This window comes from Podarcis liolepis (genome assembly GCF_965112155.1).
Source record: "Podarcis liolepis genome assembly, chromosome: 6".
NCBI classification, from domain to species: Eukaryota; Metazoa; Chordata; class Lepidosauria; order Squamata; family Lacertidae; genus Podarcis; species Podarcis liolepis.
This window is the reverse complement of record NC_139559.1, coordinates 28,756,713-28,783,800: the sequence shown is the minus strand read 5'-3', so window position 1 is coordinate 28,783,800 and position 27,088 is coordinate 28,756,713. Positions and strand designations below refer to the sequence as shown.

Here is a 27,088-nt window from a genome sequence, read left to right as displayed (position 1 = left end):
TGATGCAGATTTCGTTTTAAAAACTAAAAGAAAAGAGAGCAGCATTAACGAGCAGCATTTGAGATAATCAAAAGGCCCATAAAAGTTATAGTTCCAGAATCTGATTGGAAAGAGTGGTTGGGAATTACGAACCAGAATATAATGACAAAAGTTAACTGATCCTAACTCTTTCCATCCCATTGAGTATTGATCTTAAAGGCTGTAACAGGTGACAGAAAACAGGAGCCAGAGGAAAATGCAAATGTATAAAAACTCAGGGGAACCCCGTGAGCCAACCAGAAGTCTTAAAAGCTAGAATCTTCTAGCACTTCGGTGTATGTGTTTTCTCATAGCTGAAACTAGTTCCCAGATAGCATGCTCTCTGGCCTTAAAGCATAATATGTCCAGATAACACAGGTGTCTCAACTTGCTGAGATCATTCCAATTGTTAGGAAGTAGCATCTCTTCCAGAGACCAGTTTTTACCCCAAGACGCAAGTGATGGCACCATTTTCTTGACAGGGTTCAACAGCCCAGTGCATGGAATTAACCTACCAAAGCATTCCTGGCTGCCCCCACCCACTGTGAGGACCCTTCCTTTGCTGAAATTAGGGTTGAAAAAAGCCATCTGTTGTAGCCAATAGAAGGCTAGTTGCTGTGTGTTGGAAATTTTGGAGTCACCACTGGGGAAGGGTTAATTCTTTCTTTCTAGCAGCAATCCCACCCATCCCACAAAAAAGAGCCCCCTCCCCCCCCCCCCCCCGCAATTGCAGTTAGGCTGAAAAGAAGTCTTTTGGCTCCAAGAGAAGGCTTTTTTTCTAAACCTGTTGCTCTTTTGGAGACTTCAGTAAGCAAGGGTGGGTTCCCTGTAGGCTGTGCTGTCCAGGAATATCGCTCCCTCCCCTCTTTAGGTTTGGGGAAAGCTAAAACACTTCCTTGCATTGAGGGGTGTGTGCGGTGGGTGAGGGCCCACAATTGTTTCTTGGGTTTCTGAATGTGCTCATCGGCCCTGTTCCAACTCCATACTTAATAATGCTTCGAATAACTCTAATAGGGTGAGTCATGCCAAACTTCCCTTTGCAAAAGCCAAGCTTATTCTTCCTTTGCAGGACCTATTCTTCCATACATTTAAGAGCTTTAACAATGCTACGGCCCCAATCAGAAGGTCCTCATTCAACAAAACTGTTGTTCTCCCATAAACAGATTGCATGCATGTATGAAAGTGGATTGAGACACCTCCTCCCTCTTAATGCCGCGTTCAAAAGTGTCTGTTAAACCTTACGACTGGGGCAAGAGAGGTTAATTTTGAAAAATGACAACCTAAAGGCTCTGATCAGGCATAAGTATCCTCTTCATTCTTCTTTAACATTGGGACACTTGATCTTCAAGAAGAGAACTTTTTAAAAACAGCAGTAACAACTGATAATAATTTTATGCTGCAGAGAGGTTTTGTTTGAAGACTTTTGGGCGTGGGCAGGTAATACACCCTCTTAAACTATCTACCTGTAATATTTCCACTCTGAAAAGAAGGAGGGAAATAAACATGTAGTGGTAAGAGAGGATTCAGCTGGTTACTGGATAGTTTTAGAGTTACGGTCATTCAGTGGTGTCACTGGAACATTGCTTGCTTATTCTCTCGCCAAGCTTCATATTGCCATGGCTATAAGCTGTTGATACCCCTCTCCCCATTTCTTGAGTTGCATCCATGCCATATATTTAAGGCACATAGCTTCTTCCATAGAATCCTGGGAAACGTAGTATGTTAAGAATGCTGGGAATTGTAGTTCTGCAAGGGGTAAATTATTGTTCCTATTATTATTTGGGGGAAGTCATATGCTCTAAACATGGTATGGAAGTGACCCCAAGTCACAAGCTGCAAGAGAAGTACAGTGGTACCTTGGGTTACAAACAAATTGGGTTACAAACCCAGAAGTAGTACCTCAGGTTAAGAACTTTGCCTCAGGATGAGACAGAAATCATGCGGCGGGGCAGCAGGAGGCCCCATTAGCTAAAGTGTTACCTCAGGTTAAGAAAGGTTTCAGGTTAAGAATGGACCTCCGGAACGAATTAAGTCCGTAACCAGAGGTACCACTGTATGTCATTGGTGGCTTTTCCAGAATTACTTGGTCTTCTCTTTCCTATAGCAGTAAGGAACTCAAAGCGCAAGTGCCTTTCATTAACATCCAAGAAAACGGCTACTTTATTTGTTTCTTGGCAAAAAAATTATACCCTACTTATTGTTCTCAAAATGTGTTAACAAGCAAAGAAGAATATAGTTGTGTGCTTAGCCCAGTCCTCCAAGCTATGAGGTTTCAGGGGTACAGCACTAGGAATGAGGTCTTAGGTGTTTTGTAATATTTGTGTTTATTTAACAAGCTGAGTACAGGTGGATCACAGCTTAGCACTCCCCACAGATCCCCTCCCCCCCAAAAAATCTCAGACCTCTGGTTTTGCTTTCTGATTCTCTGTTCCAAAGTACAAGCTGTGTGCCTTGTCCTTTCCATTCGTAGAGAACTGCATGAACACATTCCATAGTTTTGAGGAAGGAAGGGGAATCCCGATGTGTCATCTTTCCAGATCCCTCCAGACCAATAATAGTTTTGTTAAACCTGCATCGTGACCAGGCAAAGGCCCAAACATGGCCCAACTGGTTTCCTATATACTCTCTGCACCTTTTAATCCTGAATCTTTTCCAAAATCTTCTCACTGGGACCCCTGAGATGTCATTTAGCCCCAAACCCCATCCCAAAAAATGCCTTCATAAAAATTAGCAGCCATCACAACAAAACATTGTTAATACAAATTAAATCAGAGGGATGGCATTAAAGCAACATCTTCCTTTTAAGAGCTTTGCCTAAAGAGAGTGGTCTTGGCGGCTCATGTAAAAGGACCAGTTTTCCCAGATCTGTGACTGAATTTGGTAACTGGTTCTAGCCAGCCACCCCTGAAAGAACATTATGGAGTGGCCACCAGCCTGTTGGATGGTGGGAAAGCCAAGAGGTTTCTCCCCACCAGATGTCACAGAGTGTGAGAAAAACACTCATTACAGTTATCCTTCCTCAAAATCAACCCCCACTCCCCCAGTTTTGTTTATCATTTTCCCAGGATGATGAGGAACCGTTAATGAGCAGGTGTCTCCCAAGGCACTCTTCACAAGTTCAGTTGTTTACACTATCGAATATCTGCACAGGACTCCTTGTGGATTTTGTTTTCTTGTACATTGCCACTCTCTCTCTCTTCTTCATCTTTTGGCTTTAGGACTTAAGCAATCAGGTTTCGGTGATTATCGATGGGAACTTGTGCTTTAAGATGTCCTAGACGCATCCCCTTGTTATCTTGGGTTTATTCACAGGTCACTGTGTTCTCACTGGAACTGTTAACATCAGATATAAACAGCCTCCTGCTATTTCCATTATTATTTATCTTGGAAAGAAAGAGAGACTCTGAGTTTGACTGTGCTGTTGACACTCCAGCTTCTCTTCTCCCCTGAACATGTGACCAGGGGTTGGTTGTCCCTCCATCAGTGACCATGAAATCAAGGTCTTTAAACTGTCCTTGATCAGGGCTCATTCCCAGAAAGCACATAGGACAGAACTGCAAGTACTTAATCAGCTAGGCCTGATTGGCTTTTGTTTGTGCTTCTGGTACAATTATAATACAGTACACGACTCTCCAGGATTGTGACATAAATCTCTTTGTAGCGTGTGTAATTAACAGCCTCTGTGCAAAAATATCCATCTGTCAGGCTTGTGTTTTAATATTTATCCGTTTCCCCTTATTGGGACCAAACCTCTCTCTACCATTACTGGGGCTACAATGAAGCTGAAGCTGCCTAACTTATGGCTGACCTGTTTTGAGAAAACGCCAGCCACTTATGAAATGTCCTGACTTGCTTGATTGCAATGTGACGTGTAATGTATTAACAGAAGTGGGGAGGTTCTGGCTGGTGATGGAACTGGCAGGTTTGGTGTACTCGAACTCAGAGGTAATTTGGCTTGGTGCATTGGCACCCATTTAAAAGATTAACATGTAGTGGGTGTAACTATCCAACAATAACAACTCAGACTTGCGGCACCTCTATCAAGACTAACAAATTTATTATGGCATAAGCTTTCATGGGCTAAGCCCTGTCTACTTAATCAGGTGTGTATGCCATCTGCTACCACAATAAACGTGTTAACCCTGACTGTGCCACAAGAGTCATCTTTGTCTTTTGTTGCAGCAGACTTACATGAATACCCCTCTGGAAATTATCCAATGATAAAGCACAGGGCAAATGAAATGATAGCCCCAAGGAGCAGATTTCTTGCCAGTGTTTGCAGTTAATGATTCGCAAATCCCTTTCCGAGCTCTACAAACTTAGCAAGTTGCAATAATGAATTTATGTGGACCAACTTACAGTTGAAAGTTTGGGTGACAGTTTTCAAGCCACAAAAGACTTTTAGATTGGGTGCTGGCGGGTGGGAGGGTGGATAGATGTTGCTGGGCCTGGTGTTTTCCATTTGTGTTATGTCTCCAAATATTTTGTCCCAGTTCTGCCTCTTGGGCCGACAAGATGCTTCAGTTTAGAAGTACTTTTCTGTCCCGCTTTTTTGTGCATATGTGCCTGCATATGAAAACCAAAACTGGATGCACAGGGACAAATTCTGATGGTTAGCCAAGCAGTGCTTGGTGCTTTTGTCTGCAGCAAAGCAGTGCTCCTTGGGTTTCACTTAGTGGAAGGGTCTGTTTTGCTTCACACTCAAAGTCTTGCTTACCATTTTCTTTTGGTGTTCAGATAGCATTTTTCCTCCAGGATGCATCAACCACTCCAGGAGGGTGTTTTGATCTTGCGTGACTTGGTTTTCTTGTAGCTCTCTAGGTTCATCATTGCTCTCTGATTGCGGCATGCTGGACCTCTATTCATTCACATAAGGAGATGGGATGTAGAATTTTACTCTGTAGCAGCAGCAGCATAGAACTAATGACCCTATGCAGCTTACCAACCCTCTCATTTCTGTGACACTGCCTTGCTGTGATAATTTAGCAGTGAGCCATTGCTAAAAGTGAGAGTTGGGTGGGGAAAGACCAGCAGCTGCTCCCTGCTTCCCTGCTATCCAAAATGGGGTTGGAAAAGGAGAGGCTCAGGCATACCACTGGATTGCACTGACAAGAATACAGCAAGGGACACCAACAAAGAATACTTCCTGTTTCTGGTATGTTGTGGAAGGGAGCCAAGTGGGAAAGGAAAAATTGTTTGTGATAGTTAGGGGAGAATCCTCCTTATATAGGTTTCTGGGAGGTTGGTGGCTAGAGAGTAATCCTTACAGTAACCTGGCAAACAAGTGTTTGTGGCCCTCCATATGTTGCTGGATTATATAACCATTGGTTACCGTATTTTTTGCACCATAGGACGCACCGGACAATAGGATGCACTTTGTTTTAGAGGGGGAGAACAAGAAAAAAAATTCTCCCCCTCTCTGCCCAGCGCCCCTTCAGTGAAGCGGCAGGAGGCGCTGCACAGAGAGGGGAAGAACTTTCCCCCTCTTGTTTTCCTGCTCTAAAACAAGGTGCCGCTCTAAAACAGCCTACCTCGGAAGCCTGGAAAGTGAGAGGGGTCGGTGTGCACTGACCCCTCTCGTTCTCCAGGCTTCAGGTTCCTTTCGACTTGCTCTTTGGGGCTGGCGGGGGGAAGCCCACCACCAGCCCCAAAGAGCAGGTCAGGGAGCAGCGGAGAGGCTCCTGCCATAGCCACACGTCACCTCTCCAGCCGGGAGAGGGTCGCGGGGCTATGGCTTCTTTAGCCACACGCGCGCTCTCCCGGCTAGAGAGGTGACATGGGGCTGTAGAGGCTCCTGCCATAGCCGCGCATCACCTCTACAGCCGGGAGAGGGTTGTGGGGCTATGGCGTCTTCGCTCCATAGGACGCACACACATTTCCCCTTCATTTTTGAAGGGGAAAAAGTGCGTCCTATAGAGCGAAAAATACGGTGTATAGGAAATTGAAGTTCCACAATATCTGGATGGTCCTACTCTTGTAAACCCACAGAAGTGACGAGCCTGCAGAAACATAAATAAACCTAGCCAACTAAAAGGCTAGGAACTGCTTTGTGTGCCCCCTTATTAAGGTTACCCATTTGAGGACATGGTTGATTAATTAGATTCTTTGCGAGTTTAGAAAACACTTGCAAGACCCCCTCAATAACATTGCCTTGGTTTGTTGATTGCAGTGAGGCAACCTTGTGCCCTGTTTCCTCAAGAACTTGCTGTTCCTGCTTGACAGCAAGTGGAATGATAACAGATATTGCACAGAGTTAGTGTTCTTATCTACCTTGCTGCTAATAATGAAATCCCCTTGCAAACAATGCTCCGACCTCTCTGCTTACTGTCAGCTTTGCTGGGGCTGGAGGTTACCTGAGATAGTTTGCGTGTGATAATTTGATTTTAGTCTTGTTCTTTCTTTTGGATTTATCTTTGTGCAACCATCAAGTCCAGCATCCCATTTTCAACAGTGACTGATGGGATATTATACTAGTGGCAGGCTTCGTTTACTCCTGGCGGATTCCTGTTTACCAATACAAAATCACCTCCAGCTACTTTTGTAACTAAGTGGAAGAATTTTAATTTTATTTTTACTGTTTTGTTTTGTCATGTGTAACATCCCTCACTTCCCAGTTGAGGCAGAAGTTACTGTAAGGCAGTGCAGCTTATAAACATAATGTTGCTGGTGTAGCATTTTTCATTCTGGGGAGGTCACCTTCTTCCACCAAGTGCACAGCTTCTGTAGGGATGTGCATGGAGCAAAGAGGGAGGAGGAGACCCTGCTTATCCAGCCATATCAGCGCTACTGATCATGTACTGGAGCCAGGATTGCCACCCACATTCACCTGATTGTTCTTTCCACTGAAATTAATTGCAAGCGTTCAACATAACTGAAACTAGGACCATACATGCCTCACACACATCTTCTATTTGACCTAAACTCCCTTCTGCTGCTACCAATAAATAGAGTAGCTGTCTTTTGATAGAGCATCTATTGGTACCACTTGTATCCCCGTCTTCCTCCTAGGAGCTGAGAGGAGTATTTTAGCTTTGGAATGTTCCTTAAGAGAGAGGTTATACAGTATTAGTTATCCATGTTGACTCCTGGTCCATTCCAAGCAGAGATGTAGAATGTTGGTCTCAAATGTTCAAGAAAGGACTCCTACTCCTTTTCTCCCAGTCCTTCTGTCCTGGCTATCACTTCCTTTCTTATTTAATGGAGATGCTCTGGATGTTTGAAGACTATGGCTTCTAACACTTTGGTAAAGAGGGAGTATCCATATTGCTGTGCAAGCATGAATACTTGCACTGATGGGATGCTTACGTAGTGCTCCATTGGATACAAGCCATACTCAACTTCCGATAGTGCCCTTGATGGCGCCAGGGGATTGTGGGAAACATAGATGGCCACCTGCAGCTCCCACAGCCAGGAAAACCCACCAATATAGGAAATGGATCAATCTACCAAGGATCCCCTCAAATCTGGAGCCAGCCCTGGATGCAGCTCCCTTGGGTGGCTATTCATGTATTGTGCTTTCTCTTAGTGGTATAGTGGTTAAGAGCGGTAGTCTCGTAATCTGGGGAACCGGGTTCATGTTTCCGCTCCTCCACATGCAGCTGCTGGGTGACCTTGGGCTAGTCACAATTCTTTGAAGTCTCTCAGCCCCACTCACCTCACAGAGTGTTTGTTGTGGGGGAGGAAGGGAAAGGAGAATGTCAGCCGCTTTGAGGCTCCTTCGGGTAGTGATAAAGCGGGATATCAAATCCAAACTCCTCTTCTTCTTCTTATCAGTTTTTCATAGTCCTTTGCCTTTCAGTTTCTTCCTACATAAAAAAAATGTGTTCTGAAGATGGCAATAGATTTAATGCCTCTCTGTACTAAATTCCTCCCTTTTATTCCTCGTTCCAGTTTAAACTTGCTTGATCTGTAGGATAATGGCTTGCAGATTGCTTCCCTCCCCCTCCTCCCAGTGATCTGGGTGCTTGTTGGCAATTTTAGCTTGACTGACTTTTCCACAGTGGATCTGACATAGAACAGTCAACTCTCATCTTCACTTGTATCAGATGTTGGGTAGCCATTAGCTGTGATAGAACCATGAGGGTGAATGCAGAGAAATGGTCTGCTTATGGGGGGGGGGGGGTTGGTATGTTGAAACTAGAAATATTTGCACATTTCTTCAATCCCTGTAATCTCAGTGGATTCAAAAGTGCTTTTGGGCTTTACTGGCTCTATTATTTCTATCCTCACTTCAATGCTTTTATATGAAAAATATTCATGCATATAAATATTCATGTGTCTGGTTCACCCGTGACATACTGTGAGCAGCTGACAGCATATGCATTTGTAGTGCACAAATGGGTGACATATAGATTATACTAAATTTGAATGATCTTTGATGGTGCAGTAGTGCTGAGCTGTACACTTGGGCTGGCTCATTTCTCACAGATACATTGGACGGACCCTTCCAGTTCTATCTCATTTAAATTCTTGTGTCACCACAGAATAACATGTCGTGCTGAGTTTGCATGAAAAAGGCTGGCTGAACTATATTCTAAGTCCCAAGCCTGAAGGAGACAACTTCTCCTAGATATTGGAAATGCACCATGAGCAAGAGGGTTGCAGCTAATGCGCAGAACTATAGGTGTATGTGAGCTACTGTGGTAGTTAAGGGTACCAGTTGGGTGCTGGAACTCCCTAGTTTGGGTTATTTTGGGTCATCATAAAATCACCTGATGGTCTTGGACTTGTCTCTGTTCTCAGCCTCCCATCAGTTATACAGGGATGATCATGATAATAATAATAATAATAATAATAATAATAATAATAATAATAATAATATTGGCCTTAATTTTATATACTTGTTTTATGGACCATTGGAAGCACTTCAAACACTTGTTAAAATAATTATTATTTCCTTTTTTAAATATATTTTTTATTGAATCTTCTGTTTTACAATTTAAAATACTCATTTTACATCCTTAAGGTATCAGCGACTTCCCTTCTTTTTCCATGGTTCATTTTACATATCATAAATCCCTGCATATTTTACAAAAACTATACCAATCAGTATTTCATTATTGCATTCATAAAAACTTATTTACACTGTTGAATTTATCTTAATGTTGTCAGCGTTTTCAGCTGTACACAGTTAACTTCAATCTTCTTTAAACATTCATTCTTCTTGTTCTCTTATTCTATATGTTAAGTTTGCAAGTTGTGCATATTCTATCTACTTAAGTCGCCATTCTTCTTTGGTTGGGACCTCACTCATTTTCCATTTGGGGGCTAACAAAATATGGGCCGCAGTAGGAGCATACATAAATAACCTTTTTTGACACCTGGGAATTTCAGTCTGAATTATCCCCAACAGAAAGGACTCTGGGTTTTTTGGGAAAGTACCATATTTTTCGCCCTATAAGACGCACCGGCCCATGGGACGCACCTAGTTTTCAGGGGGGGAAATCAAGGAAAAAATATGATTTCCCCCCCGCAGCTCTGGGAGCAGCGGGCAGGCTGCACGCAGCCTGTGCTCTACTCCAAGACCTTCTCCCTGCTTTTGCGGGAGGTGGTGGAATTCCCCCACCTCCCGCAAAAGCCCACAGGAGCCCCACTTGGCTCCTGCGGGCTTTTCGACCAGGAGGGAGAAGGGACTGAAAGGGCCAGTCAGTCCCTTCTCCCTCCTTGGGGAAAAGCCCCCAAGAGCGGCACGCTCTTTAAAGGGTGCGCGGCTCCTGCAGGCTTTTCTAGGAGGTGGGGGAATTCCCCCCCCTCGTAGAAAAGCCAGCAGAAGCCGCGGAGCCCCTTTAAAGAGCGCGCGGCTTTTGCCTGCTTTTGCGGGAGGTGGGGGAATTCCCCCATCTCCCGCAAAAGCCCAAAGGAGGGTTGGAGAGTAGCGGGAAGGCGTCGCACGCCTTCCTGCTGCCCCCCATCCTCTGGGGCTGGCAATGGGGGAAGCGCTGCTTTCCCCACCGCCAGCCTCAAACCCGTGTTGGAGAGTAGCGGCAAGGCGTCGCACGCCTTCCCGCTGCTCCCCATCCTCTGGGGCTGGCGCTGGGGGAAGCGCTGCTTTCCCCACCGCCAGCCTCGAAGCCGGGTTGGAGAGTAGCGGCAAGGCGTCGCGCGCCTTCCCGCTGCCCCCCATCCTCTGGGGCTGGTGATGGGGGAAGCGCTGCTTTCCCCACCGCCAGCCTCAAACCCGTGTTGGAGAGTAGCGGCAAGGCGTCGCGCGCCTTCCCGCTGCTCCCCATCCTCTGGGGCTGGCGCTGGGGGAAGCGCTGCTTTCCCCACCGCCAGCCTCGAAGCCGAGTTGGAGAGTAGCGGCAAGGCGTCGCGCGCCTTCCTGCTGCCCCCCATCCTCTGGGGCTGGCGGTGGGGGAAGCGCTGCTTTCCCCACCGCCAGCCTCGAAGCCGGGTTGGAGAGTAGCGGCAAGGCGCCGCGCGCCTTCCTGCTGCCCCCCATCCTCTGGGGCTGGCGCTGGGGGAAGCGCTGCTTTCCCCACCGCCAGCCTCGAAGCCGGGTTGGAGAGTAGCGGCAAGGCGTCGCGCGCCTTCCTGCTGCCCCCCATCCTCTGGGGCTGGCGGTGGGGGAAGCGCTGCTTTCCCCACCGCCAGCCTCGAAGCCGGGTTGGAGAGTAGCGGCAAGGCGTCGCGCGCCTTCCTGCTGCCCCCCATCCTCTGGGGCTGGCGCTGGGGGAAGCGCTGCTTTCCCCACCGCCAGCCTCGAAGCCGGGTTGGAGAGTAGCGGCAAGGCGTCGCGCGCCTTCCTGCTGCCCCCCATCCTCTGGGGCTGGCGATAGGGGAAGCGCTGCTTTCCCCACCGCCAGCCTCGAAGCCGGGTTGGAGAGTAGCGGCAAGGCGTCGCGCGCCTTCCTGCTGCCCCCCATCCTCTGGGGCTGGCGATAAGGGAAGCGCTGCTTTCCCCACCGCCAGCCTCAAAGCCGGGTTGGAGTGTAGCGGCAAGGCATCGCGCACCTTCCCGCTGCCCCCCATCCTCTGGGGCTGGCGATGGGGGAAGCGCTGTGTTCCCCCACCGCCAGCCTCAAACAGCAGACTCTCCTGGCTTCAGTGGAAGCAACATGAAGCCTCCAGAGCGCAGGCTTCGGAGGCTTCGTGTTGCTATCGCTGAAGCCAAGGATTCTGCATTTGCCCCATAAGACGCACCCACATTTCCCCTTCATTTTTGGAGGGGGAAAAGTGCGAAAAATACGGTACTTTTAAACATTTTCCCCCAATTCATTATGGATCATTTCCCAATACTCTTTTACCCTTTTACAAGTCCACCACATATGAAAGAACATTTTCACCACCTCCTTGCATCTCCAGCACTTATATGATTCAGTCTTATACATCTTAGCAAGCCAACTTGGAGTTAAATACCATTTGTGAACCATTTTCAAGTAGTTCTTCATAGAATAACATGTTGTAAACTTCAAGTCACTTTTTCCAGAGTTTTCCCCAGAGGTTAAAATTTATATTGTGTCCTATATCTATTGCTCATTGTGAAAAATAATATTTTTTTCAACCCTCTGAAATACACATTTCATGTGTACCCTTTCAGGCTAGTGTACTCCTTTCTTTTTTTTTGTACTCAAACTTTCTCTAATCTGCAGTCCACTGAGATTCTGTGGCAAGGATGGGGAACCTGTGGTCCCCCCAAAAGTTACGCTGGACTACACCTCCCATCATCTCTTGGACATTATGACTGTGACTGATGGTCATTGTCATCCAACAGCAACTGTAGGGCCACAGGTTTTCCACCCCTATTCTATTGGGATGAAGCAGCAGTTGGGCTTGAGGCAGGGTGGGAGTGGAATTTATTTCCTCTTGTGTCTCCCCCTCTGTCTCCAATCACTACCACTTCAGTTTACAGTGGTACCTCGGGTTAACTACCGTATTTTTCGCTCTATAAGACGCACCAGACCACAAGACGCACCTAGTTTTTGGAGGAGGAAAACAAGAAAAAAAAAATCTGACTCTCAGAAGCCAGAACAGCAAGAGGGATCGCTGCGCAGTGAAAGCAACTGTTCTGGCTTCTGGGATAGCTGCGCAGCCTGCATTTGCTCCATAAGACGCACACGCATTTCCCGTTACTTTTTAGGAGGGAAAAAGTGAGTCTTATAGAGCAAAAAATACGGTACTTAATTCGTTCTGGAGGTCCGTTCTTAACCTGAAACTGTTCTTAACCTGAAGCACCACTTTAGCTTATGAGGCTTCCTGCTGCCGCCGCGTCGCCGGAGCACGATTTCTGTTCTTATCCTGAAGCAAAGTTCTTAACTCGAGGTAATATTTCTGGGTTAGCGGAGTCTGTAACCTGAAGCGTATGTAACCAGAGGTACCACTGTATCGGAAATATATCTGGCATCAGGAGACATGAGCAGTGAAATCTCTGTAACAATGTGGAAACCATGCCTGAACGGAACTAAGAAGACTTTTCTTTCCCTCCTAATGAATGTGCGTAGAGCAAGCATCCCAAAACTCGGCCCTCCAGCTGTTTTGGGACTACAACTCCCATCATCCCTAGCTAACAGGACCAGTGGCCAGGGATGATGGGAATTGTAGTCCCAAAACAGCTGGAGGGCCGAGTTTGGGGATGCCTGACATAGAGTGTTTCGTTCTGCATTTTTTGTGTCTACTAATTTATGTGGGCTGTTTCACGTGTTCTATAGGGACAAACCTGGATTTGCCGCAGTGTGTACTCAGCAGAGAGCTACAGCTATTCGTGATGAGGGCAGGTGTATGATCTGCTTGTTTTCAAATGCATGGCCCATCCACATGTTTGTAGATGTATTACTGAGACTTCATGGATATGCCTTAAAAAGCAAATGTATAAAGTAGTCTTCCTGATTGTCCTAGTTATAAGGAGATGGAGCGTGTGTTTTGTAAGCTGCTTTGAGGGCGCTGAGTGACAGAGAAGTAGCATAGACATCCTGTAAATAATACAGTGGTACCTCAGGTTACAGACGCTTCAAGGTTACAGACTCCGCTAACCCAGAAATAGTACCTTGGGTTAAGAACTTTGCTTCAGGATGAGAACAGAAATTGGGCGGCGGCGGTGGCAGGAGGCACCATTAGCTAAAGTGGTACCTCAGGTTAAGAACAGTTTCAGCTTAAGAACGGACCTCCAGAATGAATTAAGTTCTTAACCCGAGGTACCACTGTAATCTGCGTAGGCTAAGGCATCCTTTTACATCAGAAGTTTGGCTTCCTTCCTGAATGCTTTCCTGATGAGCTGGCATAAGCCTTTCACAATGTGGATAATGTCCAGCTTAGTTACATGTAGGTCAGTGTAAATTACCATCTCATTGCTGTAGCAGCTCTGTACTTTGGTGTTTCCAGACAAGGACTTAATGTTGCAAGCCAGTCATTGGCAGCAGGTTTTCTGATTTTCCATGGAAAGGGGGAAATTGGGATTAAATGGGGCAGGGATGGAAGATTCAGGGTGGCATTTTGATGCCAATGGCCTCATGTGGATGTGGCAAATAAACAACAACGTGTGCATGAGCAGCACCAATTCCATAATAAGTACTTGTCTGGAAGCATCCTTTGTGTTATCTAGCTAGCTAATCTGCATGGTACCCGACTTTGGGTGTGGGTGGATGTCAGGTGATATACAAGACTTCCCATAGATGGGGGGGATTGCTATATAAGGAGCAAATATTCTTATTTATTGCTGTAACTGCTACATTCTGACCACTGTCCCAGTTTGGTATGAATTGTATAATCCTGCTTGCAAACATTTGCAAGGTTTCTCCCCCTCCACAATTTTTTATTGAAAAAAATAGCCAGGAAAAGTCTTCCAAATTCCTAAATCTTCTATTTTTCCCCTTTTACAGCGGATCGTTGTAAAGAAGTACAGCAGATCCGAGAACAGCATCCAAACAAAATTCCGGTGAGTATAGAACGGATGGTTGTGTGGTGTGTGTGCTTTTGTTTGAACTTCTGTGTTCCATGCTTCGGTTCTGGCTCTCAGTGCCAGCCTGCTAAAGTTGCTCATTTTCCTCTTACATGGGCCGAGATGGAATCGCTGTATTGTTAAGACTCAACATCTTGAAAGCAGAAAATAATAAAATGGGGCTGTCCCCTTATAAAAATTATAGCCAATATTTGAGGGCAAGGATATGCACTCTGCAAGTTGAAGGCGGAGATGGAGGTTGAGGGAGAAAGCCATTTGCAAGGCATGCCAATAAGTTCAAAGAAGACAAAAACCAACAATTTAGCAAACATGCAATAAATTCAGTGTTGCAAAAGAAGCAATCTTAACTGAAATACGTAAGTACAAAGCAAAAAGAAATTTGACAATAAATTTGAAACTGCTGGTACAGGACTTATTTACTCCAGGGAGCCTCAGCTGCCTGGTTTAGGCCTTATCTGCACTATACATTTAAAGCAGTATTATACCACATCAATCTGTCATTGCTTTCCTCCAAAGAATCATGCAAACTGCAGTTTAAGGGTGCTGAGAGTTCTTAGAAAACTCTTCTTCTCCTCACAGAGCTACAATTGCCAGAGTGGTTTAATAGAATCATAGAATCATAGAGTTGGAAGAGACCACAAGGGCCATCGAGTCCAACCCCCTGCCAAGCAGGAAACCCCATCAGAGCACTCCTCTTCAGTCCCTCTTCCCAGGGATCTCTGGGAAATATAACTAGGCCCTTGTAAGTGACCAGCTCTGCCAGCTGCTCGCAACATTTATTATTTCCTAACCAAAGGGAGCAGCAAAAAGAAACAGCAGTCCTTTTAATTACAAGGGCCGAGCATTCTCCGTTTCCTTCCTACATGGTTTGTGGCTCTCTCTTGCTCACCAACCCATCCTATTTCGAACTTTCCTTCCCAAACACTTCTTTGGGCTCGGGATTCTAATTACAACATTATCAAACATTTATCTCCCCGATTGATTCTATCCATGATTCTATCCTCCTGGCATTAACCTTGAAATAATCAAGTGAATGCCAAAGAGAAATTCAAGTTTCTCTGGGGAGGTAGTTGCCTCAAGGCACAAACATTACTGCAATCTCTTTCACTTGTGCCAAAGCAAAAGCGTACCTGGTACTCCAGCCTTATCAAAGGACGAATTGGAGAGTCTAAACTAGAAAGCAGTAATTTTTGCATGGGAGAGACTTTCCAGGAAATTAGCCTCTGAACTGTTTTTTGGTTGTGATCATATACTTATTCCTCCTCCTCTTTTTTTGTCCCCAACTGAAAGAATAATGTAAATTAAATAATATTAATAATTTATTATTTATACCCCACCCATCTGGCTGAGTTTCCCCAACCACTCTGGGCGGCTTCCAACAAAATCTTTAAAATACAATAAAACAACAGACATTTAAAACTTCCCTAAATAGGACTGCCTTCAGATGTCTTCTAAAAGTCAGATAATTGTTTATCTCCTTGATATCTGATGGGAGGGCGTTCCACAGGGCAGGTGCCACTACTGAGAAGGCCCTCTGCCTGGTTCCCTATAACCTCACTTCTTGCAGTGAGGAACCTCCAGAAGGCCCTTAGCACTGGACTTCAGTGTCCGGGCTAAACTGTCATCTGGATACCTATGAGTGCTTCTGGATGGGTGCGCAAGCTTCCTTTTCTTTTTTTGCATCTGCACAAAGATATTGCCATCAAGATGTTAGCCTCTGTTTCCTCTACCTCCCCACCCCACATTAATCTGAAGTTAATCTTTTAATCTGAGAAATCAAAGAAACCTGTTGCAATTAACTCATTTGCAGTGTTGGCCCGTGGAAGAGCAGGGTCTCTGGGAAGGGGTATTTGACCTCCTTAGAAGCTCCCTATTCTCTGGATTGCAGCCCTTTCTTCCTTGTTCCATTCACTTGCATGGAGCAGAGGAAGAGGAGGGGGCTGCAGCTGAGCACCCCCTTGAAGGTTGAATGCAGCAGTTCTCTTGCTCTTGGATGAACATGAGGAGAGTGGGAGAGTGCCCAAATCGTATTTTTTGCCTGAAGTGGCAGAAGAATTTAACACAGAAGAATCTTGCCGTGTGGAGCTATTCTCATTGTTAAATCAGATTTCCATGAATGCTTTTAATAATTGTGGGCCACTAACGTCCTCTGCCACTACTTATAGATTTCCATCATGTTGGGCATGGGTTTGTTTGAGGCAACAACTTGAGGAAGAATGTGTCAAGAGCAACGGAATAAATTCTGATAGAAGATCTAAAATTTAGTCAGCAGGGATACCCAAATTGTCTACTGAAACTTGCCAAACCTTGGGTTGAAACAGGGCAACAGTTCACATGGGCAATAGGCATGGCTAGCAGGTAGGGAAAGAACAGAGGGAGTCTGCCAGAATGGCTGGTTGGTGAATTACTGGATTGTGAGTTACGGTATATATTGGCATGAGAGTCATTGCTCTCAAAAGAACTATATTTCCTTTTTATGAGCATTCAGGGCCTCCACTTTGCTGCTTTGTTCTGTTGACAGCTCCAGCAATGTCAGATTCCTTCTGCCGTGGCTCAGAGAAATGTATACTAGCTCTTTTGTTATGAGCATATTGTTCCATTGAAATATGAGTTCTTGAAAAATAACACGGCTGGCTCTAGACTTGCGCTGTTCTCTCATCCAGTCTCCAAATACTGCGAAACTTAACTTCCTTCATAAATACTTAGCCATTGTCGCTGGGTAGCAATTGCACAAAGGTCAATGGAACCATTGCTAGCTGTCTATGAAAATGTCACAAGAGCAGGCAAATTTAATCTATGCATTATGGGGAGAAAGGAGGCAACCAATCACAATTTTGCCATTTTTAGCAGCTGCCCCAGCACAATTTTGTATGTCTAAGTTACATTCTCTTAAGTGCCAGGTGCCATGCTTGAGGAAATCAATCCTGTCTTGTTTTGCTCCTGCAATGACTGGGCAGAATCGTTCTGCTCTCCCCAGCTGTCTCCTTGTCCGTCTTTCTTTCTTCTCCACCTGTCCCTCACTAGCCTCTCCTCCTTGAGAGTCCATGCTGGGTCAGCGCTAATCTTGTGACCACACAGTGGTTGCCTGTTTATAATCTCTGCTGTCAGCTGCTTGATTTGAGAAGGAACGGGGACAGGTTCTCCCGGCTAGAGGGAGCCAAGCTCTTTTTAAAGTTAGAAGAACCCTGCTGGATCAAGTCAAAGGCAAATCAAGTCCAGCATCGTGTTCTCTCTGTGGCCAACCAGATGCCTGTGGAAAGTCTGCAAGCAGTACATGAGCAAAAACAGCTCTCTTCCCTCCTGCAGTTTCTGGCAACTGGTGTTCAGAGGCCAACTGCTACTGACAGTGGAGGTAGAATATAGGCATCATGGCGAGTAGCTGCTAATAGACTTGTCCTTCATGAACTTGTCTAAATCTCCTTTAAAGCCAACCAACTTGGTGGCCATCACTGCGTCCTGTAGGAATGAGTTTCATAGCTTAATTATTTGCCACTACTGAGCTGCATTCTTCTATCTATGCAAATTAACCCACAGTCTGCATTGTATTTTCTTACAAGTGAGACCAGCAGCAAAACATTGCAGCATGTGGATTGCTTCTTTTGGGGTTCAAGGCAGCCAACCATGCGCTCTCTCAGGATACTCCATTCCCTTCCTCTCTAGTTTTGTAAAAAATATATGTTCTTCATCTTCTCAACTATCAGCATGCTCAGTCCTCATTGGAGTATTTTGGACTCCTTTAGATTTGCTCCCCTTAACATTTTATATTTGTAGCTCTATAAATCTTGATTATCCAGGCATCCTGGTAATTCTTCCTTGTGCATGTGTGGTGCTGTTTAGGCTACATAAGGATCGCCACTTGGAAAATGAGTTGGTTCGTGATATTTTGCATAATTCCACCGCTGCTGGTCGGTGAGGAAACTGAAGGGAGGCTATGCAGGATTTTGAAATCCAATCAGCAGTGCTGACAAGTAGGCATCTTATTCATTATCCCCTATAGCTCCTTGGATTTCACTAGGCATTGACCACACATCTGCAAAATGGAAACAATGCTAAGATTGTTAACAATCTTAAACACCTTAATAGAAAGGGACAGTGGATCAGTTCAATCAGAGACCGAATTTCTGCTTGCTAATAGAGAGAAAGATACTGCTAAAACGCTAAGATTCTGAACTTTGTGGTTGGTACCAAATCCTGTAACTTGCATAGTGTTCATGCAGTATTGCAAAGTACACAGCTCCCTAGCCAACAGCTCTTTAGCTATTGGACTCTAAAATGCCACAAGCATGATATCTGGTGTGCTTGTATGTACACCCATCTGTTCTCTGCTGCTGATACTTGAATAACTGTTTGGTTTGGTTTACATAGCTACACGGGAAGCTGTTTAGCTCAGTCCGTTGGTACATCTAGCTGAGTATTGTCAGTGCCTGACTGGCAGTGGCTCTCTAAGAGATTCAGAACCGGATGCTTGCCAGGCCTGCCTGGAGATGCTGGGAATTGAAACTGGATCCTTCCACATAAGAAGAGCCTGCTGAATCAGGCCAGGGGCTCATCCAGTTCAGCACCCTGTTCTCATAGTGGCCAACCAGGAGCTTGTGCGAAACTCACAAGCAGGACTTGAGCACAAGTACACTCTTCCAACAATTGGTATTCAGAAGCATTGCTGCCTCCAAGCGTGCAGGGAGAGCATAGCCATCAGGGCTAGTAGCCTTTGATAGGCTCATCCTCCATAAAATTGTCTAATCCTCTTTGGTCTAATCCTCCAAGTTGGTGGCCATTACAACCTCCTGAGGAAGCAAGTTCCATAGTTTAACTATGCACTTCATGAGGATGCTCTGCCACTGAGCTATGGCTCTTTCCCAGCAGCATCACACAAGAGCAGCTCATGATGTTACTAGCTGTGGATAGGGTGATGGTTCTCTCTCCAGTGCCAGCAGTGCTATCGTCTCTGCATTCCTCCCCACAGCCCTGGATGCCTTCAATGTCATGGCTGCTATCTGCCACATTCTCTCCAAATGCCCTATGGGAAGTTACAACACAAGGCAGCCTTTGACAACAGATTGCAATGATCACAGCAGCACCAACCAACAAATAACTGTGGCTCAAAGTCATTGTGGACAGTATTTTTGGAGCTTTGTAGGTGTACAGCCTTCAGTCCCTCTCACCTTCAAATTAGATGGAATATGGGCAAGGGGAAATAATTTAGAAAAATAATGTTGCAAGGTGTGAAGAATGCCTATTACTGCAGAATGTGTTGTTTGTTAATATGGATTTTAAAAAAAAAGAAGAAGGAAAAGAGCACCCTTTGCAAATCAGTGTTTTAGCTGAGCGGTTTTGCAGTCTTTCAATCTTGAGGGATCTGTTTCTAGAGTCTTCCAAGGATCTCATGCACACTGCAAAGGATTTGGGTATGTGTTCTAGGGCACACACTCATCTGATGCATGGTGCTAGCAAGGCATGTTGGGTCTTGCCATCGCCCTTGCCAGAACTACAAATGCAGCCGAGAACCATGTACAGCATTTTTCTGTAGCTGCACATTGCAGAGGGAAAATCAGTAGTGGGCAAGCTGCCTTTCAAGAAGATGTATCTGCCATTACTGATATTTTCCTTGAGGAACCCCCTGTTACTTTCCAGGGAACCCCAGGGATCCAAGCAACATAGTTTGAAGAAAAAACAACAACACTGTTCTGGTCACGGTCAAGATCTTCATCTACTTTGCAAACATGGGGAAGCACACAAAGAAAGAGATTTAAGTGCCGCTTGAGAGAAAAAATTAGATAATTTCCTTTGACCACAAATTTTTATGCAGATGACTCCCAGACTTACCTTTCTGCTCCTGACATTTCTCCCACCTCCTCTGCTCAATACAGTATCTCTAGCTGGCTCTGAAATTTCATCCTAGCCATCTCAGTCATGCCATACTCTTAACCTGAATGTGTTTGAAAGCAGAACGCATAATCCTTATCTATTGCCCATCGCTTGCCACTCCACACTTCTGTGTCATTGTTCAGTTCTGCTTCTCTCTCTCTCTCTCTCTCTCTCTCTAGCACCTTCAGCTTCTTCTTTCTTCTGCACTTATTCCTAAGGTTGCTTTCAACTGACAACTTTCCATAGGTGCACACTCAGTCTGTGTGTGCATGTCATCAGTGCTGCTCTGTTGCTGCACTGTGATGTTAGCACGTTTCAAGTTTTCATGCATGAAGACTCAGAGACCCTAAACTATTTTTTTCTGGAGCTTTTGCATAAGGTTCACATTCTTTCTTGTCCGACTCTATACCTCATTTATTGTCTCCCTTTCCCCCACTCCCGTCTTAATCCATGCACTTCCTTAAGAATGCAGACAACCGCATTCTCTATATACAGTGGTACCTCGGGTTAAAAACTTACCGTATTTTTCGCCCTATAGGACACACTTTTCCCCCTCCAAAAATGAAGGGGAAATGTGTGTGCGTCCTATGGGGTGAATGCAGGCTTCAGGAGAGCCCCACCGCCAGCCCCACAAGCTCGGGGGACAGCGGGGAGGCGGAACGCCGCCATCCCGCTGTCCCCCGACTTGGTTAGAAGGCTGGCGGGGGGGGAGAAGCCTTCTCCTCCCTGTCGCCAGCTCCGCAAACTCGGGGGACAGCGGGGAGGCGCAGCGCACCATCCCGCTGTCTCCCGACCTGGTTTGGAGGCTGGTGGGAGGGCTTCCCCCTCCCCCAGCCCCACAAGCTCCCAGAGCGATGCCAAAGCTGCACGCAGCTTCGGCACCGCTCTGGGTCCCGTTCTGGGGGCTGGGGTCGGGGGAAGCTCGGGCTGGGGGGGAAAAATAATTTCCCCCCCTTTATTCCCCCCCCAAAAAAACTAGGTGCGTCCTATAGGGCGAAAAATACGGTAATTTGTTCTGGAGGTTCGTTCTGAACCTGAAACTGTTCTTAACCTGAGGTACCACTTTAGCTAATGGGGCCTCCCGCTGCCGCTGTGATGCCGCCACGCAATTTCTGTTCTCATACTGAAGCAAAGTTCTTAACGCAAGGTACTATTTCTGGGTTAGCGGAGTCTGTAACCTGAAGCATCTGTAACCCGAGGTACCACTGTATATAAAAAAACTCCCTTTCCTACCTTAATATCATGCCGCCCTCAGCCTAATAGACTGTCTTGATTTTCCCTCTACTCAGTTTCATTGGATGACCCTGGGCTCCAGAATTTTGAGAGAGAAAGCAACATCTCCTTATTCTCTGTTCCCCCACCAAAGTCCTCTCCATCCTTCATTTTTTGTCCTGCCTGCACTGCTTAGATTGTAGATAAATAAGCCTGGAGTTGTGTCACCTCTGTATCCCTTAGGGCACCCAGGATGCTGTTAGAGCTAAGTGAGTAGCACATTTGCTGTAGTAAGCAGTCTCCCATTCACTTCTCCTGGGTGCCTCTCAGCCCACGGGTGCAGAAACAGAGTCTTGCCATACATCTCTGAATGTCATCAGCTGTCACTGTAATCTCCAAGCTGTTGGCAGCAGCAGAAGAAACAGCAAGGGCTCCTACTCTGCCTACTCTCATTGCAGTAGGAATGATTTCCTCCTGTGAGGGTGGTGGGTGGGATTGGTAATTAAAAGGATGCCTCTTATCTCCTACTGTTGCTATTAGACTTTAGCAGAGAGAAAGATGAATGGTGAGGATCCAGAGAGGAAGCTATTGAAGCCAGCAGTGCTTATGCTGTGCTCTTGTCATCTTCCATTTGTCTAATAGTAGAACATAAGGATTTCCTAAACTCAGAAGGTTGACAGTAGCTAGGCACTTTAGCACCATCTGTGCAGGCAGATGTGTGCCACCCCTTTCGTCACTCTCACTCTATCCTTCACTACCCTTTTTCAGTCTGGGGACACGCACGGAGGTGTTTCTGTATCTCTCTGTGTACATGCACACCTTTAAAATGAAAATCCTAAATAGTGCACCCAAGTGCAAAAGCAAATGTTACTAGCCTCAGTTATTACATTTCACAAAACAGTGGCATCTTGGTTCCCGAACGGCTTAGTTGCCGAACAAATCGGTTCCCAAATGCCGCAAACCCGGAAGTAAGCGTTCCAGTTTGTAAACGTTTTTCGGAAGCCGAATGTTCAACATGGGGTCCGCTTGAGTGCAGAAAGCTCTTGCAGCCAATTGGAAGCTGTGCCTTGGTTTTCGAACCGTTTCGGGAGTTGAACGGACTCCCAGAATGGATTAAGTTTGAGAACTGATAGTTTCCCGGTTAAGGTTTGTGCAAGAGTGATGAAGAGGCCTTGTGCAAAGGCACTATGATGTTGTTGTTGTTGTTGTTGTTGTTGTTGTTGTTGTTGTTGTTGTTGTTGTTATAAAAGCCTGGTTTATATACCATAATTAAAGTCCCCAAAATTATCCCCCACATGTTGAGATCTTGAGAGAATAGGTCATTGAAATTCAAACATGCCCTCATTATGCAACAGTTGATGGAATTAGGCATTCTAGAGTCTTTTGGGCTGCTGGAAATAAAATGGCTGGGTTGTACTCACTCAGGGAGCAAATGTAAGTAGGGCTGTGGCAGTAGAGGCCACCTATCAGACTGGCAACACATACACCCCCCCCAAATGAGCTACCAATATATATATATATGGGGGGGAGAGAGAGAGACAGAAGGAAACAATGAGCTTCCATACCACAGATATATAATGGGTAGCTTTTACTTAATAGATTTTCTTCAGGGAAGGAAAATCTGGATTAAATACTTTAAAAGTATGGGTTGGCATTTTGACAGTGGTATCATTGTGTGGATGCTGGGGAAAAAATTTTTTTGCAGGCATGAGCCACACCAAATCTACAATAAGCTTCCATCTGGAAGGCCCCTTGGCAAGGGGCAGAGGGGCAACATCCATTGTCTCCTAAAAGGCTCTGATTGAAGGCGATTATTCACTATGCTTTTTAATAACTGCATGGCAAGGAGACATTGAACAGACGTGATTCAGTGCCCTGAACATGTATTTGATTGCCTTGCTTCTTGGCTCTTCCCAAAGGCAGCTGGTTGGCAGTGGTTCAGATGGACGTCTGGGCCAGATGGACCTTAGCCTGATCTTTTAAGGCCAATTCTTACACTAGGACACCCTCCCCCCTTTTTTTTGCAAACAATCATGCATTTGCACAATAACTTCATTTATTATCTGTAAAAAAGGCTTCAGACATTTTTCTGTTGAAGTAGCACTTCTGTTCCTAGAAGGAGAGATAAAAATAAAATCTGGACTGAAAGTGGGGAGTGAATGAGGGTGGATCAGCATTCAGCTGGAACTCAGCCCCAGAACCTGTTTTCAGTTTTGGGGCCCAGCCCTTGAGCATCTATAGAATCGTAGAGTTGGAAGGGACCGTGAGGGTCATCTAGTGAAGCAGCGGAACTACTGAGGATGTGCAGAGTTCCTTTTCCTAACTAGCGAGCAAACCAAACCATTCCCACACATCAGTAATTGGGGATCAGGGCCTTCCCCATTAGGTACCTATATAGCTTCTCGGGTCTGTAAATGAAATGATGTTAAGAAGCTGGAGCAGACCAGAGGCCCATCCAATCTTGCATTCTTCTCTAATATTAACCAGCCAGATTTTTATTTATTTATACGAGTATTTGTAAGCTGCCAACGCCTGAGAAAAATACCATGGAAGTGTACTACACAAGCATCAAAACATCATAAAATACGGAACATATGGCCAACACTGAATCAAATTAATTCCCCAAAAGGGGTTGATGAAACAAAAACCAGATGCCTCTGGGAAGCCCACATGAATGCAGCAACACCCACCCTGTGCCATTAATGTCCCCCAGTAACTGGTATTCATTCAGATGCATACTGGGTTGTATTTAGCACAAGGACTGCTGCCTGCACAGTGGTACTTTCCACATGAACCCCTTCCACATCTGCTCCAGAGGATTGTCAGAAACCTCAGAAGACATTTCTTTTGTGGTGGGGCGGGGGGCATACTCATGGCAGCAGGTTCTGCTCAGCTCAGTTTGTAAATAGATAAATGCAGGCAGGGTTGGCACATTAGATTTCAGTGATCACAAGAATATGCAAGTAAGGACTGTGAGAATAACAAGATTAGCGAGCAGTTTATTTGGTTATGAGAGGCAGGAGGGTATACACATATGTATCTCACATACATACAAATGCACATATATGTACAGTGGTATCTCTGGATGCGAACGGGATCTGTTCCAGAGCCCCGTTCGCATCCTGAAGCAAACGCAACTCGCGTCTGTGCGTGCGCGGGTCGCAATTCACTGCTTCCACGCATGTGTGTGACGTCATTTTGAGTGTCTGCGCATGCGCTAGTGGCGAAACCCAGAAGTAACACGCTCCATTACTTCCGGGTCGCCGCAGAGCACAACCCAAAAATATTCATCCTGAAGCTACTTCAACCCAAGGTATGACTGTATATGTATGATGGATGCATAATCTTCTTCTTTGGTGATCACTCGTAGCTGAGTAAGATTATCTTCCATGAACACGGTCTTAACATTTGAGTCCGTAAGTGACTGTGGAGGCCAATTCTGGATCCACATGTCCTTCCACAGTGGGGACGTAGGTTTCCAGGCAGGAGTTGATCACGGTGAGGGTTTGCCAAACATGCCTTCCTCTTCTCCCTTTCATCCTGAGTCCGAGTGTCTTCAAAGTCCATGACCCCTTTGGTAAAGGCTGTTCTGCGATTGGAGTGCTCGCAGGCCAGTCGGTGTTTATACTACATTTTTAAAGATTTGCCTTAAGAGAGTCTCTAAACCTCTTTTGTTGACCATTAGCATTACGCTTTCCATTTTTAAGTTCGGAATAGAGTAGATGCTTTGGAAGACGATAATCAGGGATCTGTACAACATGACCAGTCAATTGAAGTTGATGCTGAAGAATCATTGCTTTGACACTTGTGATCCTTGCTTCTTCCAGTACACTGGCGTATACCGTACATGTAGGTGAAAAACAAAATCCACTTACTGCTTAGAGTTGAACTATGCTTTCAGTTTGTATAAAAGCTTTTTAGGTGTGTGTGTGTATATATAGGGTATATAATGATTGAGTACTCTTCTGCATGGGAAAAGCTAGTATATCCAGGGAACAGTTAGGCTTAACCCCTTTTCTCTGATACTCTAGCTGTCAACTGGAGGCCCGAGCTTTTTCTTAACATAAGATAAATAGAACATGTTGACTCCACAACCCCACCATCATTCTGACATGGTTATCATCCTTTGTTTCACATTCTACTCCTCTTCATGTGTTATTCACATAGAGGACTCTCACACATACACGGGAGCAGGAGCAGGGCAACGCCACAGGGCCTGCCCAGACACCACTCTTGCCCTGATGTCCATGAGTTGAGTGCAGATGCCACACTTTTCTACTTCTGGGGCAAGTCTGCAGCCATGTGCCTTCCTAGATAAGCAGACTGAGACTGGTACCTTCAGTGAGTAGATGCCTCTGGGTCAGAAGCTGCTTCATATAGAGTCAGACCACTGGCCCATTTAGCATTGTCACTGTTGCCCACTCTGACTGCCAGTGGGTTTCGTCTTTCCCTGTCTTGCCTGGAAATTGTCATGGAACCTGGCACATTCTGCATGCATTGCATGTGCTCTACAACTGATTCAGTAGGAAGCCAATATTACAACCACTACTGCATGTCTGCTAAAGCCTCTGTTTGTGACTACCACTCTGTGCTGGGTACAGTGCACACTGCCTGCTTGCATTTACTCTTTGGCCTATTCTCTGGCTGCTTCCTATCTAATAAGAGACACACTTCATGTACGGGCACAGTGGTTGAATAATTCATATCCCAAGATACGCAGAGCAGATGTGATTCCCACATTGCCTGGCAGTTGTTCCCTTTCTCTGGCCCACAATTGCTTTTGTCTAGAGCTGACTAGACGAAAATGTCACTCCGTACACTAAAACCGGTCTCGTGGCGTAGAATTATCCAGCAAAAGTGATTGGCAGCAGGTTCCGGGCAGATAAAAGAAAACTTTTCTTTTCAAAATTGCATGCAATTAACAGGGTTGCGCAGCTCCAGGATGTTGTGGTGGCTGTTCTTACAGATGGCTTTACCCTGCAAAGGAGCAAATTAGATCAATTCACAGAGAAAAGTCTTTCAGTGGCTATTAACTAACAGGCCTACAAAGGCAGTCTACCACTATTGCCAGTAGCTAGAAATGGCCCTTGAAAGATGGGCACTCAGGCCTGCCTTTATTATGAGCATGCCAAGGGCACCTAAGTGTCCACTGTTAACTTCATCTTGCCCAGCTATCTGGTTTTTCCCTCCAAGGACAATCCAAGCCCCGTTGCACTGGGGTGGTGATGGAGTGAGCGGCATCCATCCCTCACCTGCAGAGTGAGCAGAAGGGCAGCTGGTGGGATCCATGCCAGTGGCAGCCAACGAAACCCTCCAAATCAGGGCTTTCCAGAGAAAGGGCAGGATCTGTTAGTTCTGAAGCCAGCCCCGCTGCTGCTGTTAAATGGTATTGAGCCCAATCTGTGCCAAATTGCTGTTCACTATTGATTGCGAAAAACTGGAAAAGTGGTATAATACCGACAAAAACAGAGTGGCTTGCCAAATTATTGGAGTATTACAATATATCCAAAACAATGGAAGAAATTGGAAGTGTGGAAAATGATCATGCTCTCATGTACAAGCAATCATTTTCCCACATGGAAGGATTTCAAAAGAAAAGATAGATAGGGACTGGAAGGTGTTTAAAAGATACTTGCAAAATCATATCGAAAAATCAGAACTCCTATTAGAATAAACAAGTTCTGTTTCAAATACTGAAATATCAAATAAGATGGATAACAATGTGTAATAGAAAAAGAAGTATGAAATTAGGCTAAAGGTGTGTGAAAGAAAGTAACAGAAGTGGAAAGAAATTGTAATTGAGTAGATTGGAAGTCAAACACAAAGGTGGGGTGAGGGGTGGTGGATGGTGATGGGGAAAGCAATTATTTGTGGGATTGAATATAAGTATGTTTGAACACTTTTAAGGATTGTATGAAATGTATGTTTGTATGCTTGTATATGTGTATTAATGATGAACTATTTTAACAATAAAAACTTATAAAAACAACAACAACAAAAAACAACAAATTGCTGTGCCAGCTCCAGGCCGGCATTGTGGTCTGCTTGACCCTCGATCTTTTGCTTTGGCTTCCATGCATGGCAGGTCTGTGAATGAAG

At 45.4% G+C, this 27,088-nt stretch overlaps 1 protein-coding gene across 1 annotated transcript in view; it reads left to right on the top strand.

The window, feature by feature from the left end:
- Window positions 1-27,088, top strand: part of MAP1LC3A (microtubule associated protein 1 light chain 3 alpha) — a 41,294-nt gene that overhangs the window by 10,849 nt on the left and 3,357 nt on the right. Inside the window, exon 2 of the mRNA XM_083508344.1 lies at window positions 13,833-13,888. Within this exon, the coding sequence (XP_083364470.1) occupies window positions 13,833-13,888 (56 nt within the window). The remainder of the gene's footprint in view (window positions 1-13,832; window positions 13,889-27,088) is intronic.